The sequence below is a fragment of the Schistocerca piceifrons genome, chromosome 11 (assembly GCF_021461385.2).
Source record: "Schistocerca piceifrons isolate TAMUIC-IGC-003096 chromosome 11, iqSchPice1.1, whole genome shotgun sequence".
NCBI classification, from domain to species: Eukaryota; Metazoa; Arthropoda; class Insecta; order Orthoptera; family Acrididae; genus Schistocerca; species Schistocerca piceifrons.
Window position 1 is genome coordinate 83,830,225 of NC_060148.1, and position 18,355 is coordinate 83,848,579.

Below are 18,355 nucleotides of genomic sequence, written 5' to 3' on the forward strand. Positions count from 1 at the left end.
GTACGGATCAGTATTTCTGCAGGGGACTTACAATGACTTGTCGAGTCCATGCCAAGTCAAGTTGCTGCACTAAAATATCGTGTCATTAGGGTCTCCCGTCGGGTAGACTGATCGCCGGGTGCAAGTCTTTCGATTCGACGCCACGTCGGCGACTCGGGCATCGGTGGGGATGAAATGATGACGATTAGGACTACACGACACCCAGTCCCCGAGCAGAGAAAATGTCCGACCCAGCCGGGAATCGAACCCGTCTCCTCAGGATTGACATTCTGTCGCACTGACCACTCGGCTACCAGGGGCGGACAGTTTCTGCACAATGCCAGGCAAAAGGAAGTCTGACACAATATTAGAAGGTACTCCATGATTTTTTTCACCTCAGTGTAGGTCGTGGTGTGTTGAAGTTTCATTGTTAACCCTTTGCTCCGTATTGTCACATTGAATTAGCTCAGGCCTGCAGACAGGCAATTCAGTGAACAGGTTTGCAAAGCAGGCTACTGTCGCAACGTCTCAGACAATTTATCTGTATTCTATTGTATGTTAACCGGGGGCCTAGAAACGGTGGAGAGGCTCCGTCCCCGCCGCAGCCGCAGTGGTCCACAACCCCATGATGACTACCGCAGTCCACTTCACCCCTCCGCCGCCCCACACCGAACGCAGGGTTATTGTGCGGTTCGGCCCCCGGTGGACCCCTCTCCCCACAGTGAATGTCTCACACCAGACGAGTGTAACCCCTACGTTTGCGTGGTAAAGTAACGGTGGTGTACGTGTACGTGGAGAACTTGTTTGCACAGCAATTGCTGACACAGTGTAGCTGAGGCAGAATAAGGGGAACTGGCCCGCATTGACTGTGGCAGATGGAAAACCACCTAAAAACCATCCACAGACTGGCCAGCTCACCGGACCTCGACACAAGTCTGCCGGACGGATTTGTGCCGGGGACCAGGTGCTCCTTTCCACTCCGGAAAGCCGTGCGTTATACCGCACGGCCAATTTATCTGAGTCAGAAAACTGCATGCCATATTGACATTTCCAGCATTACAAATGGTGCTAACATTGAGCAGCTGCAATGTGAGCTAAAGATACTCTATCTCTGTTTTTGTATATCTTTTAGTGCTTGGACAGTTTATCTTCTGAAACCTTGAAGATATTTCTGAGTAAACCTGTAGGTGCTACCCATTCCCACAATGAGCAATATTTTTTCATATTTTTGCATGTGACTAGGCTTTAATTAAGGGGGGTAGGACGTCAAACGGGCCGACTTGGAGCAGGAGAGGCACCACAGGACATTTTAATTTCCACTGTCTGTACTTTTAGAAATAAATTCATAAAACGTTGTCAGCATGACCAGGAAGGATTCAGAATTAACACTCATAGCAGTGGAAGTTTGAAAACATAACGAAGTAATTTTTTTTACATGTGAAATTTCATCATTTTTTTCACTTAGTAATGGCAACATTTGTTGCTATAGGTACACTTTTCTTCATAAGTAAGAGAGATGGTTCGATGAATGTTGCGCAGCATACAAACCATACTTAAAGGTGTATGAAATTCTAGAATTTTCCAAATCTATTAAAAACTGTGGTAAAAATTGAGGTAAGTAACTAGAAAATTTTTGTTTTTTCTAAACACAAAGTTTAAAATACAACAGATCATTCATTTTTTCATAAATTAAATAAATTCTAGAATTTCATACACCTGTAAGTATGGTATGTATACTCTGCAAAATTCATCAAAGAATCTCTCTAACTTATGAAGGAAAGTGTACCTATAGCAACAAATACAGCCATTAGTAAGTAAAAAAAAATGATGAAATTTCACACGTAACAAAAAATTATTTTGTTATGTTTTCGAACTTCCACTGCAATGAGTGTGAATCCTGAATCCTTCCTGTTGATGCTGAGAAAGTTTTATGAATGTATTTGTAAAAGTAGAGACAGTGGAAATTAAAATGTCCTGTGATGACTCTCCTGCTCGAAGTTGGCCCGTTTGATGTCTTACCCCCCTTAAGATAACTCCAAAAAATATACATAGTGGAAGTGTTAAAAAGTGACGGATTTATCAGCAGACGGAGAGATGTACCGATGCCGCCCAGGGAGTTGTCGCCCTCCCTCCGCCCCTCGCTTCGCAGGTCGAGCAGCGTCTGCAGAAAGTCCTTCCGCGCCACGCCGGACTGCTCGCGCTCGTCCATCGAGTGACGCACCACCTGAAATACACACACACCACATATGTATAAGAGAAATTTATTTGTTTATCTGGTTCTTTGGAACCAAGACAGCCACAGCTACTCGGTCCTTAAATGAGTCTGTAGGCACACGGTCCAGTCACACGAATGTCATCATAGCCTACATTACATGTCAACATGCAACAACCAGTCAAAGACATCATACAGCAGCACTAGCAGTGAAGGATATATAAGGTAGGTCAGGGGGATGTGGAAAACAGAGCAGTCGTTGTAATGTGGAAACAGAGCAATTTAAAATTTCCAAAATGAGATTTTCACTCCGCAGCGGAGTGTGCGCTGATATGAAACTTCCTGGCAGATTAAAACTGTGTGCCAGACCGAGACTCGAACTCGGGACCTTGGCCTTTCGCGGGCAAGTGCTCTACCAACTGAGCTACCCAAGCACGACTCACGCCCCGTCCTCACAACTTTACTTCTGCCAGTACCTCGTCTCCTACCTTCCAAACTTTACAGAGGCTCTCCTGCAACCTTGCAGAACTGTGGCTAAGCCATGTCTCTGCAATATCCTTTCTTTAAGGAGTGCTAGTTCTGCAAGGTTTGCAGGAGAGCTTCTGTAAAGTTTGGAAGGTAGGAGACGAGGTACGGGCAAAGCTGTGAGGACGGGGCGTGAGTCGTGCTCAGATAGCTCAGTTGGTAGAGCACTTGCCCGCGAAAGGCCAAGGTCCCGAGTTCGAGTCTTGGTCCGGCACACAGTTTTAATCTGCCAGGAAGTTTCATATCAGCGCACACTCCACTGCAGAGTGAAAATCTCATTCTGGAAACATCCCTCAGGCTGTGGCTAAGCCATGTCTCCGCAATATCCTTTCTTTCAGGAGTGCTAGTTCTGCAAGGTTCGAAGGAGAGCTTCTGTAAAGTTTGGAAGGTAGGAGACGAGGTCCTGGCAGACGTAAAGCTGTGAGAACGGGGCGTGAGTCGTCCTTGGGTAGCTCAGTCGGTAGAGCACTTGCCCGCGAAAGGCAAAGGTCCTGAGTTTGAGTCTCGGCCCGGCACACAGTTGTAATCTGCCAGGAAGATTCAATTTAAAATTTATTTGCAGTTCAAATGGGCACGATCACTGGTTTTCAGGCCACAGGTGGATGTATTTTCGAAACAACTAAGTTTCTAAGCTGTACAGGTGCTGCTATGGTTAAAGTATACCACACGTGGCAAAATGGCAACAAGGAAACTGTGGTGCACCATCTACATCTACATTTATACTCTGCAAGCCAGCCAAGGGTGTGTGGTGGAGGGCACTTTACGTGCCACCATGGGCCCTAGATGACAGGTGTGAGCCGGTCGGAGTGACCGAGCGGTTCTAGGCGCTACAGTCTGGCACCGCTACGGTCGCAGGTTCGAATCCTGCCTTGGACATGGATGTGTGTGATGTCCTTAGGTCAGTTGGGTTTAAGTAGTTCTAGGGGACTGATGACCTCAGAAGTTCATAGTGCTCAGAGCCATTTGAACCATTTTTGACAGGTGTGAGTGAAAGCTTTGAAGATGTGTACCAGGGAATAGACATGCAATTATTGAGGAACTGACTGCCCAGATGAACCAAGGAGCTACGAACAGTGTGTGCTCAACGGCTGTTCACTGAACGTTGCTCTGAATGGGCCTCCACAGCAGCCACCTTGACCACGCACCCACACTGACTGCTATTCATTGGCAACGAAGGCTGGATTATACAAGCCAGTACCGACACTCCCCTGCGGCACACCTGAAATTTCTCTTACTTCGGAAGACTTCTCTCATTGAGAATGACATGCTGCGTTCTGTTATCTAGGAACTCTTCAATCCAATCACAATTCTTCTGATATTCCATTTGATCTTACTTTGTTCATTAAACAACTGTGGGGAACTGTATCGAACGCCTTGCGGAAGTCAAGAAACACGGCATTTACCTGTGAACCCATGTCTGTGGCCCTCTGAGTCTCGTGAACGAATAGCACGAGCTGGGTTTCACACGATCGTCTTTTTCGAAACCCGTGCTGATTCCTACAGAGTAGATTTATAGTCTCCAGAAAATTCATTATACTTGAACATAATACGTGTTCCAAAATTCTACAACTGACCGACGTCAGAGATATAGGTCTATAGTTCTGCACATCTGTTCGACGTCCCTTCTTGAAAACGGGGATGACCTGTGCCCTTTCCCAATCCTTCGGCACGCTACACTCTTCTAGAGACCTACGGTACACCGCTGCAAGAAGGGGGGCAAGTTCCTTTGCGTACTCTGTGTAAAATCGAACTGGTATCCCATCAGGTCCAGCGGCCTTTCCTCTTTTGAGCAATTTTAATTGTTTGTCTATCCCCATGTCGTCTATTTCGATTTTCGTCATCTGTGCGAGGGTCTATAGTAGGAACTACAGTGCAGTCTTCCTCTGCGAAACCGCTTTGGAAAAAGACATTTAGTATTTCGGCCTTTAGTCTGTCATCCTCTGATTCAGTAGTATTTTGGTCACAGTGTCTGGACATTTTGTTTAGATCCACCTACCGCTTTGACATAAGAACAAAATTTCTTAGGATTTTCTGCCAAGTCAGTACATAGAACTGTACATTTGAATTCAGTGAAAGCCTCTCGCATAGCCCTCCTCACACTACATTTCGCTTCGCGTAATTTTTGTTTGTCTGCAAGGCTTTGGCTATGTTTATGTTTGCTGTGAAGTGCAAGTGATTTAGAGTGACGAATCATGCTATACCCTGTGGCAATCCAGTGAAAGAGTTTGGGTTTAGTGAATGCCCAGACAACATTACCTGCCATCAAGTGCAGTGCCAACAGTCAAGCATTGAGGAGCTGGTGTTAAGGTATAAGGGTGTTTTTCATGGTTAGAGTGTGAGCCCTTATTGTGCTGAAGAAAATGGTAAACATGGAAGGATGTGAAAACATTTTACAACACTCTGTTCAGAGATGATAGCTGTTTTCATCAGCAAGACATTGCACTCCGATGGTCCGCTTGCTTAGCTGGGTGGTACTGTGCTTGCCACCTCTGAAAGTGGACCCGGGTTTGACTCCAGGCCGGGTCAGAGGTTTTCTCCGTTCGTGGACTGGGTGTTGTGTTGTCCGCATCATCATTTCATCCTCATCACTGGCGCACAAGTCGTCCAATGTGGTGGCGACTAAAATAAGACTTGCACTCAGCGGCAGAACTTCCCCAGACAGTGCGCCATATGTTCATTTCCATTTTGCACTCTGAATAAAGCAGCAAATGGTTTGGGGAAATGGCTTTCTTGTAACAAACCAGCCTGCCAAAAGAGTCCTGACCTGAACCCAATGGAACATCTTTGGGATGAGTTGGAGCGTCAACTTCACCCCAAACCAGGTCCGGATATAGGAGGCGGCAAATCGGGATATCTGCCCTCGGTGGCAATTTCAGGGGGCGCCAGATTCATATTCTTGAAGAAAAGAAACCTCGTTTCACAAAGTGCCTAGCATCCCGCGCATGTTGGTCTATCGATTATACATATAATTTTGAAATGCATCCCTGTTGGTTTTTGAACATTTTTTAATACATTCTAAGTTGATTTTTGAACGAACCATAAGCTGATTTTTGAACGCATGCATAGTGTACGTGATGTCTCTGACAGGGGAATCCCTGTCACATCCACACTACTGGCCATTAAAATTGCTACACCACGAAGATGGCGTGCTACAGACGTGAAATTTTACCGACAGGAAGAAGATGCTGTGATATGCAAATGATTAGCTTTTCAGAGCATTCATACAAGGCTGACGGCGGTGGCGACACCTACAACGTGCTGACATGAGGAAAGTTTCAACCGATTTCTCATACACAGTTGACCGGCGTTGCCTGGTGAAACGTTGTTGTGATGCCTCGTGTAAGGAGGAGAAATGCGTACCATCACGTTTCCGACTTTGATAAAGGTCAGATTGTAGCCTATCGTGATGGCGGTTTATCGTATCGCGATATTGCTGCTCGCGTTAGTCGAGATCCAATGACTGTTAGCAGAATATGGAATCGATGCGTTCAAGAGGGTAATACGGAACGTCATGATGGATCCCAACAGCCAGCCTCGCAGTCGAGATGACAGGCATCTTATCTGCATAGCTGTAAAGGATCGTGCAGCCACGTCTCGATCCCTGAGTCAACAGATGGGGATGTTTGCAAGACAACAACCATCTGCACGAACAGTTCGACAACGGTTGCAGCAACATGGACTATCAGCTCGGAGACCGTGGCTGCGGTTACCCTTGACGCTGCATCACAGACAGGAGCACCTGCGATGGTGTACTCGTCGACGAACCTGGGTGCACGAATGGCAAAATGTCATTTTTTCGGATGAATCCAGGTTCTGTTTACAGAATCATGACGGTTGCATCCGTGTTTGGCGACATCGCGGTGAACGCACATTGGAAGCGAGTATTCGTCATCGCCATACTGGCGTATCACCCGGTGTCATGGTATGGGGTGCCATTGGTTACACGTCTCGGTCACCTCTTGTTCGCATTGACGGCACTTTGAACAGTGGACGTTACATTTCAGATGTGTTACGACCCGTGGCTCTACCCTTCATTCGATCCCTGCGAAACCCTACATTTCAGCAGGACAATGCACGACCGCATGTTGCAGGTCCTGTACGGGCCTTTCTAGATACAGAAAATGTTCGACTGCTGCCCTCGAAGCACATTCTCCAGATCTCTCACCAACTGAAAATGTCTGGTGAATGGTGGCCGAGCAACTGGCTCGTCACAATACGCCAGTCACTACTCTTGATGAACTGTGGTATCGTGTTGAAGCTGCATGGGCAGCTGTACCTGTACACGCCATCCGAGCTCTGTTTGACTCAATGCCCTGGCGTATGAAGGCCGTTATTACGGCCAGAGGTGGTTGTTCTGGGTACTGATTTCTCAGGATCTATGCACCCAAATTGCGTGAAAATGTAATCACATGTCAGTTCTAGTATAATATATTTATCCAATGAATACCCGTTTATCATCTGCATTTCTTCTTGGTGTAGCAATTTTAATTGCCAGTAGTGTAGAAATAAAAGACTTTGCTGGAGACAAAAGGGGATGGGATTATATGAGCTGAGCCGAATAAACCCAAATAGGTGAATTCCACTCGCTGTTTGCTTATGTGATTGATTGGGTGTGCGAATGTAAGTGTTGTTATAATTATTAGGGAAATTCATAGATTCAGACTACCAGAGTGGAAATAAACGATGAACAGGAACAACAGGTAACAAAGATAACATATTATGTTCTCGGTGTATCCAAGAAAGTGAAAGTTTGACAGAAAATTTTTGCCAGACCGCTAAACTACTAGGAGCCAGTTGTAGAGTCTCCAGTCAGCAGCCGTTACGTTCTATTCTCGGAATAGAGCAGAAAACATATTGAACGAACACGTAATAACGCCTAACTGGAGAATAAATGCGGGATTACTCTACCTGTGATTCTGGAAGGGCTAGTGAAGTTAACCACAGGATAAGTTTTGATAGTGGCAGGAATAGTTACAGAATTAGTGTATACGATTGTTTCTTAGGACGAGGAAGCAGAAATGGGGACATCACACAAATTATATGGAAGAATATGACCATCCCAAACTTATATAAAAATTTTGTACTACTACTTTTCGATCTCGAGTTTGAGAATCTGAAGCATGTAACTGAAATGTCAAACTATTTCTTAACGCATAACTTTTTCCTTGTAGTAAGCCTAATGGGCATTTGATATTGGTACTTCATGCATTATATTCTGTCGTGTTATTTATATAAATAAGGTACGTAAAAATGACCGTTTGTGCCAAAACAGTCTTGCTTATTTGGCATCTGTTACAATTGCCGCCATATTAGAAAGGCATATTTCGTTTTACCTACCAGACAGTGACAAAACAGACGTAATCAAATCGAGAAACCACACCAGTCCTGGTGCTATTTGTATTGAGAGCTTTTTCAGTATTAGACAATAACATTTTGATTTTTCATGTAGCAAAATGTTTGACGAACTTTGATGAGGTAACAGCTTCTCTTCCAGAAAGGAAACTATGCCATATAAAGCTGTAGCAAGATGAGAGAGAAAAAAATGCTGGGACGTAAGGACTGAAGAAGCATGTACTGTCTTGCTTCTCTCTTGTATTTGCTGGTTTTATGTTTTCTATATTTAATTTCATGTCACACAAAAGAGGTAGTTCTTAGCTAACAGGCAAGAAGGAGTGCAAATTTTCTGAAGAGCTTTTATTTTCCGGGTCACAAATAATCCCATCCAGTATTAATTGTGAGTTATTTTTTTAAAAAAAAATAGGGGTGCGTTGTCAAACCGGCCTACTGGGAGCAGTAGAGGCACCACAGGGCATTTTAACTTCCACTGTTCTGAATTAGGTTTGATGGCTTCAATTACAAAATGAATTTCACAGAGCAAAATACAGTGATGTGCGATAGAAGATTGCTGTGTGAAGAGGCATGGCGCTGCACTTTGGCACACTTAAGACTAAATAAAATGTCTTACATTTCCTCGGACATATACACTCCTGGAAATTGGAATAAGAACACCGTGAATTCACTGTCCCAGGAAGGGGAAACTTTATTGACACATTCCTGGGGTCAGATACATCACATGATCACACTGACAGAACCACAGGCACATAGAGACAGGCAACAGAGCATGCACAATGTCGGCACTAGTACAGTGTATATCCACCTTTCGCAGCAATGCAGGCTGCTATTCTCCCATGGAGACGATCGTAGAGATGCTGGATGTAGTCCTGTGGAACGGCTTGCCATGCCATTTCCACCTGGCGCATCAGTTGGACCAGCGTTCGTGCTGGACGTGCAGACCGCGTGAGACGACGCTTCATCCAGTCCCAAACATGCTCAATGGGGGACAGATCCGGAGATCTTGCTGGCCAGGGTAGTTGACTTACACCTTCTAGAGCACGTTGGGTGGCACGGGATACATGCGGACGTGCATTGTCCTGTTGGAACAGCAAGTTCCCTTGCCGGTCTAGGAATGGTAGAACGATGGGTTCGATGACGGTTTGGATGTACCGTGCACTATTCAGTGTCCCCTCGACGATCACCAGTGGTGTACGGCCAGTGTAGGAGATCGCTCCCCACACAATGATGCCGGGTGTTGGCCCTGTGTGCCTCGGTCGTATGCAGTCCTGATTGTGGCGCTCACCTGCACGGCGCCAAACACGCATACGACCATCATTGGCACCAAGGCAGAAGCGACTCTCATCGCTGAAGACGACACGTCTCCATTCGTCCCTCCATTCACGCCTGTCGCGACACCACTGGAGGCGGGCTGCACGATGTTCGGGCGTGAGCGGAAGACGGCCTAACGGAGTGCGGGACCGTAGCCCAGCTTCATGGAGACGGTTGCGAATGGTCCTCGCCGATACCCCAGGAGCAACAGTGTCCCTAATTTGCTGGGAAGTGGCGGTGCGGTCCCCTACGGCACTGCGTAGGATCCTACGGTCTTGGCGTGCATCCGTGCGTCGCTGCGGTCCGGTCCCAGGTCGACGGGCACGTGCACCTTCCGCCGACCACTGGCGACAACATCGATGTACTGTGGAGACCTCACGCCCCACGTGTTGAGCAATTCGGCGGTATGTCCACTCGGCCTCCCGCATGCCCACTATACGCCCTCGCTCAGAGTCCGTCAACTGCACATACGGTTCACGTCCACGCTGTCGCGGCATGCTACCAGTGTTACAGACTGCGATGGAGCTCCGTATGCCACGGCAAACTGGCTGACACTGACGGCGGCGGTGCACAAATGCTGCGCAGCTAGCGCCATTCGACGGCCGCGGTTCCTGGTGTGTCCGCTGTGCCGTGCGTGTGATCATTGCTTGTACAGCCCTCTCGCAGTGTCCGGAGAAAGTATGGTGGGTCTGACACACCGGTGTCAATGTGTTCTTTTTTCCATTTCCAGGAGTGTATGTTTTATATACCAACTGTAACATTACGAGTCAAGACAGCTGTAACGGAACTTGAATAGCGTAAAGGTATCGTCAAAAACGCACGCCGCGCGATTTGTTACGATTTGGTCGGTCATAATAGTAGTAACATGTTTTCGAAAACAATCAAAATATAACGGAGATACCTGTTTAGCGTTATTGGAAATAATACGTAATAAATTAATGAGTAAGGTAGCCGATCCTATAAGAAGAGGTAGAATTGGGCATATTAAGGTGTTTTGCTTTATATCGACTAAGCCGATGATACGGCGTCTTTTTTTCCGTTTACTCTTAGAAGAAAAAAAAGAAAACCAGTAACGAAGTGCTAATTGTGCGTTGTGAAAAATATAGGGGCGAATTTTAAATAGCTACAGTGTATAATCAGACTAACAAATGGACATTCAGTTACGCGAAATAGCGGACAGTGAAGTGTGGTCATTAAATTGAGTATACCTACAGGGCGGTCAATTCCAGGATAAGTCTATTCGCGTCTCACGAGGCACGCGGTATTGAGACCGGTTTTTTTTATTATATCACGGAGAGCGGGCTTCAATTTATAAAAAGGAGAAAAGCTGTATCATTATCATTGACTGTTGGTGTTATGCAACCAAAACTGTTCATCAAAGGGTTTCGGTGAATGAGTGGTGAATGCGAAATGAAACTGTGAACGAAGTTATGTTAAATAAAGCAGAAGAGACAAGACAGTTTGGTCGTATCTGTTATTATTCCATAAACCGTAACATGTACTCTCGTTGTACGAAGCCTTTATAGACGATCGTTATGACAATTTGCTTTGAAGGGATCTCGTTACGAGTTAAGTTTTGGAGACCTGGTCAATAGGGGATATTTCCAGAATGAGATTTCCACTCTGCAGCGGAGTGTGCGCTGATATGAAACTTCCTGGCAGATTAAAACTGTGTGCCCGACCGAGACTCGAACTCGGGACCTTTGCCTTTCGCGGGCAAGTGCTCTACCATCTGAGCTACCGAAGCACGACTCACGCCCGGTACTCACAGCTTTACTTCTGGCAGAAGTACCGGGCGTGAGTCGTGCTTCGGTAGCTCAGATGGTAGAGCACTTGCCCGCGAAAGGCAAAGGTCCCGAGTTCGAGTCTCGGTCGGGCACACAGTTTTAATCTGCCAGGAAGTTTCAATAGGGGATAGTTCGTAGATCTTAACTACTGCAGCTATTCTGGAATCAGGTGCTACCGTGACCGTTGTGTGTTGTCAATGGCTTAAGGTCATCATATCTCATGCTCTAAGATCGACGCGCCTTTCCTCTTGGTATAACGGTGTCTCACGGTAACCACGACAACGCCGACGGCGAAGGAAGATACGGTACACAACCTCTTCAGAAAGATGTATGCTACAAATTGAACATATTTTTTGATAAATCTATTTTATTTTAATTTTCTGATGTCCTCTCCAAAACGCACAGAGGCGGGAAGGTGGGGGTGGGGGGGGGGGTGGGGGGGTGGGGGGGGGCGGGAGAACCGCTATCAAATTTTTGGTTCGGTTCAGAGATATCGTAGATTTGGGGCTGCTCCGTCTCCAGCTTGCATCATGACTACCTTTTATAGTTTTGGCTCTTGAGGAAGAATGGGCTGCCATTCGTCTACAGACGCTCAGAGATCACTGTGACACTGTTCCCGGCAAAGCTGAAACTGTCAAGGCGAAGGTTTGACGCACCCTATATTGATGTCCACTAGTAAGTGTCCGGATACTTTTTAACAGACAGTGCACATCAAGAAAAGCAATTGATGCAGAACAGAGCACTGTGGCACCTGTCACTTTACATGAACAGAGTCAGATTCAAACCTCTTCCCTGTCTGTAGACACTGGAGGACAATCAACGGTTTTCTACTCTCCAGATCTCAAGCTTTTACTCCAATGACATACCGTAAACCTATGTAAAAGTACTGCACGGTCCACAAAATCAAATGCTTTCATTCAATCAAAGAAAATACAGAATGTTCCCAAACTATCAACTCCTGCTGCAACCTCACACAAAGAAAATAAATAAACAGCAAATTCGGTGGATACTCCCTTTCTGAAGCAAACTGGTGACAAATTATGTGCACTGATTTATGCCACTACTCTGAAACAGAATGCTTTCCCAGTGAGGCCGGCACGTACCTCACAGAAGAAGTCCGCCACATCCTGCGGCACAGACCGCACCTTCAGCCGCCGGTAGAACCACTCGGGGAGCAGCAACCTTGCAAACCTCCTGCAAATGGACAGAAATAAAAAAATAAAAACACTACCTGAAATCGGCGAAATCACCTATATATATATATATATATATATATATATATATATATATATACAAGCAACATATGGATCAAAGTGCCTAACATTGAATAAGAAAGATGAATTAAGAGAATTAGAAAAAAGAGAGAGAAAAATACTAAGAAAAATTCTAGGTCCTGAGAAAAACAAGGAAAATAGGTGGATTAAAAGGAGAAATGAAGACCTATACAAAAATACAGAAAAGATCACAGATACAATGAGGAAGAGATGGCTAAAATTCTATGGACATTTAAAAAGAATGGAAGAAACACGGATTACAAAGAAAATCTTTAATTACGTTAGTAAGCTGAAAAAAACTGTAGGATGGATAGAAGCAGTAAAAAAAGATGCCAACAAAATAGGTGTTACAGAAGAAATAATATGTGACAGGAATCACTTTAGGCTACTGACAGAAAACGCGAACTATGAAGAAGACGAGCCAAAACCTCGACCCAAGAGAGTGTGGACAGATAAGCAGAGACGAACAGTTGGCGAGAAAATGAAGAAGTACTGGGGAGAACGGTAGAAAAAGAAACGCCATAAGTCTTGAGTTGTATGCGGTCCATAGCTGGCCAAATTCATAAATAAAAAAAAGGAGTGTGTGTGTGTGTGTGTGTGTGTAGTGCAGAGTGTAAGTACACGAAACTAATTACTGAAAACTGTGAGTATTTAAGCCCTTGTCCGCAGCTCGTGGTCTAATGCCAAGGAACCTGTAATTAATTTTGGTTTGTTTTATTACTTTTAAATGTCAGTTGAAAATTATGTACTACTGTGGAATGTTATGACTAATAAATTGGGGGAAAAAAATAAGTGGCTAGCATTGCTGCCTCTGGATCACGGGGTACCGGGTTCGATTCCTAGCCGGGTTGGAGATATTTTTTTCTGCCCGGGGACTGTGTGCTTGCGTTGTCCTCATCATAATTCGTGGCAGTTGATAATTGGATTGAGTGAAAACTGGACTGTGTAAAAATTTGGACTTTGTATGGGCGCTGATGAACGCACAGTTGAGCGCCATCATCATCATCATCATCATCATTCAAGTCCCTTATTGTGCAGTCGAGTGAACAGTGATGTGTTGCCTGATGTGTCGGTGGGCAGTCAACATCTCAAAAATACGCCAAAATAAAACCAATGGAAATTACACACGAAATGATGTATTAATTTTTGTCAGAATAAATTGTTCGAGTTAGTTTAACAAAGGTTTACTGCTAATTTACGTTGATTATTTGCGAAAGAAAACTCGGAATACGAATAATGTTCCACACGCGAATATATCACACTGTTAACTGAAATGTAATTTCTGTAACAGGAAAATAACTTTCAAACTGAGTGTAAGCTACCTAACGTAATCACTGATTTGCTGTGTAATGACACTGTTCTGTATTGTATGCAGCCTAGTTTACACGACGACACTAGGTTGCAAAAAAACTGCGCAACCGGCCATAGTCGCATGCGCGCCGCGCGTTTGCGCAACTCGTCGGTGAAACTAAACAGTTTCGGCGTGTCCCAATTTTGGCGACACTAGTTGCACGAGTTTTGAGGTTATGTGTGTTCGTAGAGTGTAGACAAACTGAAATATGAAGTGGGGAACGGAGAATAATGTTCGCTTTTTGGATATCTAGGCTTTGCATAGGTGTCTGTGGGATTTCATTGATGCTGATTACAAAAATAAGCAACATATTCGTGCTCCTGAGACCTTCACGTGCGATCATAACACAAATGGTTTGACAATATCTGAGCTACAGGGTAAAATTTATTGAGTTAGCAGCAAATATACAACTGAATTAAGAAAAATACAAGCAAATGTAATTCTAGCAGTAGAAATCCTCTTGTCTACAAGACTAAAATCTCATCGTTTAAGTTGGCGCACTCTCTTTTTTTAAGGAATATTGTTGACAGGAGGAAAGGCTATACAAATTCAAGAAGCTGCGTTCTTTATTCAATATTCATCTGTTTAAAACACAGCGGTGCTCCCCATTCACAAATGTTAGAATTTTGAAATATTGCCACTGTAAAGATCTATCTTCAAGAGAGCAGTTTGCAAACCATTCTCTTATTAATGCGGCCTGCTTCGAATAATTACTGCTGTTAATGTTAATAATTATTGCTGTTAATAATTATTGGTGTTAATGCAAAAGCGTCATCCGACATGAAATGGCTGGGTCTATACCCATGGTGTATTTGAAGAACCAGTGTCCTTGAAAACGCTCTGTCTTACGAGGTGTTCCTTGATGGTACGGATTCAGGGTTATATTTGGTATTGGCTAGGGATCGGTTTTCCCCTGGGTAGATGATGTTAGTGGAGGCGGCGGCGATGATGATGTAAGTGTATGTTTGCGCATGAATTTATATGACTAACGCCTGAATTGGCGATGGATGGTAGTGACTGGTGCTCTCTGGCCAGGGTTTTCATCCCTTCCCAGAGAGTTGATGAGTTGGTGTGGTGATGCGTTGGATGATTCGTAGAATTTTAATGATTTTTGTTTTATGAGATGATAGAATGAGGGCTGTCCTAACATTTCTCTGATCTCCTCATTGCATTAGACCACGAGCTGCGGACAAGGGCTTAAATACTCACAGTTTTCAGTAATTAGTTTCGTGTACTTACACTCTGCACTACACACACACACACACACACACACACACACACACACACACACACACACTCCTTTTTTTTATTTATGAATTTGGCCAGCTATGGAACGCATACAACTCAAGACTTATTGTTGACAGGAGGAAAGGCTATACAAATTCAAGAAGCTGCATTCTTTATTCATCTGTTTAAAACGTCGCAGCGGTGCTCCCCATTCACAAATGTTAGAATTTTGAAATATTGCCACTGTAAAGATCTATCTTCAAGAGAGCAGTTTGCAAACCATTCTCTTATTAATGCAGCCTGCTTCGAATAATTACTGCTGTTAATGTTAATAATTATTGCTGTTAATAATTATTGGTGTTAATGCAAAAGCGTCATCCGACATGAAATGGCTGGGTCTGTACCCATGGTGTATTTGAAGAACCAGCGTCCTTGAAAATGCTCTGTCTTACGAGGTGTTCCTTGATGGTACGGATTCAGGGTTATATATGGTATTGGCTAGGGGTCGGTTTTCCCCTGGGTAGATGATGTTAGTGGAGGCGGCGGCGATGATGATGTAAGTGTATGTTTGCGCATGAATTTATATGACTAACGCCTGAATTGGCGATGGATGGTAGTGACTGGTGCTCTCTGGCCAGGGTTTTCATCCCTTCCCAGAGAGTTGATGAGTTGGTGTGGTGATGCGTTGGATGATTAGTAGAATTTTAATGATTTTTGTTTTATGAGATGATAGAATGAGGGCTGTCCTAACATTTCTCTGATCTCCTCATTGCATTAGACCACGTTCTGCGGACAAGGGCTTAAATACTCACAGTTTTCAGTAATTAGTTTCGTGTACTTACACTCTGCACTACACACACACACACACACACACACACACACACACACACACAATCCTTTTTTTTATTTATGAATTTGGCCAGCTATGGAACGCATACAACTCAAGACTTATTGTTGACAGGAGGAAAGGCTATACAAATTCAAGAAGCTGCATTCTTTATTCATCTGTTTAAAACGTCGCAGCGGTGCTCCCCATTCACAAATGTTAGAATTTTGAAATATTGCCACTGTAAAGATCTATCTTCAAGAGAGCAGTTTGCAAACCATTCTCTTATTAATGCAGCCTGCTTCGAATAATTACTGCTGTTAATGTTAATAATTATTGCTGTTAATAATTATTGGTGTTAATGCAAAAGCGTCATCCGGCATGAAATGGCTGGGTCTGTACCCATGGTGTATTTGAAGAACCAGCGTCCTTGAAAACGCTCTGTCTTACGAGGTGTTCCTTGATGGTACGGATTCAGGGTTATATTTGGTATTGGCTAGGGGTCGGTTTTCCCCTGGGTAGATGATGTTAGTGGAGGCGGCGGCGATGATGATGTAAGTGTACGTTTGCGCATGAATTTATATGACTAACGCCTGAATTGGCGATGGATGGTAGTGACTGGTGCTCTCTGGCCAGGGTTTTCATCCCTTCCCAGAGAGTTGATGAGTTGGTGTGGTGATGCGTTGGATGATTCGTAGAATTTTAATGATTTTTGTTTTATGAGATGATAGAATGAGGGCTGTCCTAACATTGCTCTGATCTCCTCATTGCTCGAGAACCACAGAGCGTCTGCAACTATACGGAAGGCTTTGTTTTGGATGATTTCCAACTGTTTGAGGTTGGTGTCTGCTGCCATACTCCACGCTTCTGATCCGTAGAGCATGGGTGGCAGGATGATCGTTTTCCAAATTTTGAGTTTGGCAGGTACTGTGAGTCCCCTGCCTTTAAGGAGTGGATATAACTGAAAGAGCCGGGCGGAGCCCTTGTTTCTGGCCTCTTTGATGTGATGGGTAAATGTCAGATTCTTATCCAGTTTTAGCCCTAGGTAGGTAACTACTTCTTTCCAGGGTAGTACCTGGTCGTTGTGCGTGATGTTCACTATGGGGCGTTTGATTTTGTGGCTGAATAAGATAGTCTGGCATTTGTCTGCGTTGATCTTTATTTTCCACAGATTGCACCACTTTGTCTAGGTGTCGTTGTAGGCGGTAGGCTAGATAGTTGATGTTTCTGCCACTGTGGTATAATGCAGTGACATCTGCATATAGGGCAATGTTGCCGCCCGGCTTCTTCGGTAGATCGTTTGTGTATAGTAGATATAGGAGGTGGCCAAGCATAGATCCCTGTGGGACACCCGCTTCTATTTATTTTAGCTCGCTGTTTGCTCGATCTACTGTAGAGTAGAATTTTCTTTCCACCAGGAACGAGTGGACTATTTTAAGCAGGTGAAGTGGACAGTTCATCTTCGACAGTTTGTATAGCAGACCGCCGTGCCAAACCCGACCGAATGCTTTTTCAATGTCCAGGAAAATGGCAGCTGTGCTATTGCCCTGGCTCTTCTCTGTGCAGATGTGCTCCACCAGACGAATGGCTTGTTGTGTTGTGCTATGTCCAGCACGAAATCCAAATTGTTCGGGGATAAGGATGTTGTTGGCAGATAGGAATTGTAGTAGGGGGTTTTGGATGAGGATTTCAAGTAACTTAGACAGGTGGTTGAGCAGGGAGATTGGTCGATAGTTTTGAGGGAATAGGTGATCTTTATTTGGTTTCGGGATTGAAATTACTTTAGCAACCTTCCAGGTTGAAGGGAAATACTGTGCTGTAAGACAATTATTTAGGATGGCAGTAAGATGGGAGATTGCAGGTTGGGGGAGGGCCTTAAGGACGGGTGGTTTGATGTTGTCAGGACCAGGGGCTTTTGCAGTGCCGATTCGCCTGATGCTAGCTGCAACTACACGCTCGCTGGTCAGTTCGAAGGTCGTGTCGGACCTGGCGCGAAGTCTGCGATGGAGGTGTCGTTCTACCCGCTGCTCCAGGGCATCTGCTTCGTCCTCGTCGTCCTCTATGACATTCTCCTGGAATTGGAGTTCGAGGGTGTTTGACATGGCAGTCGCTTTGTCCTCCGGTGTGTATACCAAGCCGTTCTGCCCGTGTAGTGGTCTGTTGGCTTCCGGATTTCTCTCAGCTGCCTGAAGACTTTGTTGCCACCCGGAACATCTCAGGAGTTTCAGTCTGGTCTGTATTTCATGGGCCATTTGGTTCTTGCGTCTCCTATCCTGGGGGTCTCGGTAGGTCTGCCATCTTTTGCGCATGCGGTTTTTGTCCGATATTAGTTGTGCTAGATCTGGGGGCAGGTTGGATCGCCCATTGTTGTGTGTGATTTTGGTGGTGGCAGCCTTTCCACACGCCTTGATAATGTTGGTAAATTCCTCTATGGCTTGGTCTATTTCCACGTGGGTTGGCATGTCTGGTGCATGGTCTGGGATGTGTGAGGCAACCAGTTGCTTTTATCTC

At 44.9% G+C, this 18,355-nt stretch overlaps 1 protein-coding gene across 1 annotated transcript in view; it reads right to left on the reverse strand.

The window, feature by feature from the left end:
• LOC124719727 (cytochrome P450 6B4-like) overlaps positions 1-18,355 on the reverse strand; it is a 105,032-nt gene that overhangs the window by 19,062 nt on the left and 67,615 nt on the right. The window contains exons 5-6 of the mRNA XM_047244929.1: positions 12,270-12,360; positions 2,080-2,203 (exon numbers count right to left, since the gene is read on the reverse strand). Of these exons, the coding sequence (XP_047100885.1) occupies positions 2,080-2,203; positions 12,270-12,360 (215 nt within the window). The remainder of the gene's footprint in view (positions 1-2,079; positions 2,204-12,269; positions 12,361-18,355) is intronic.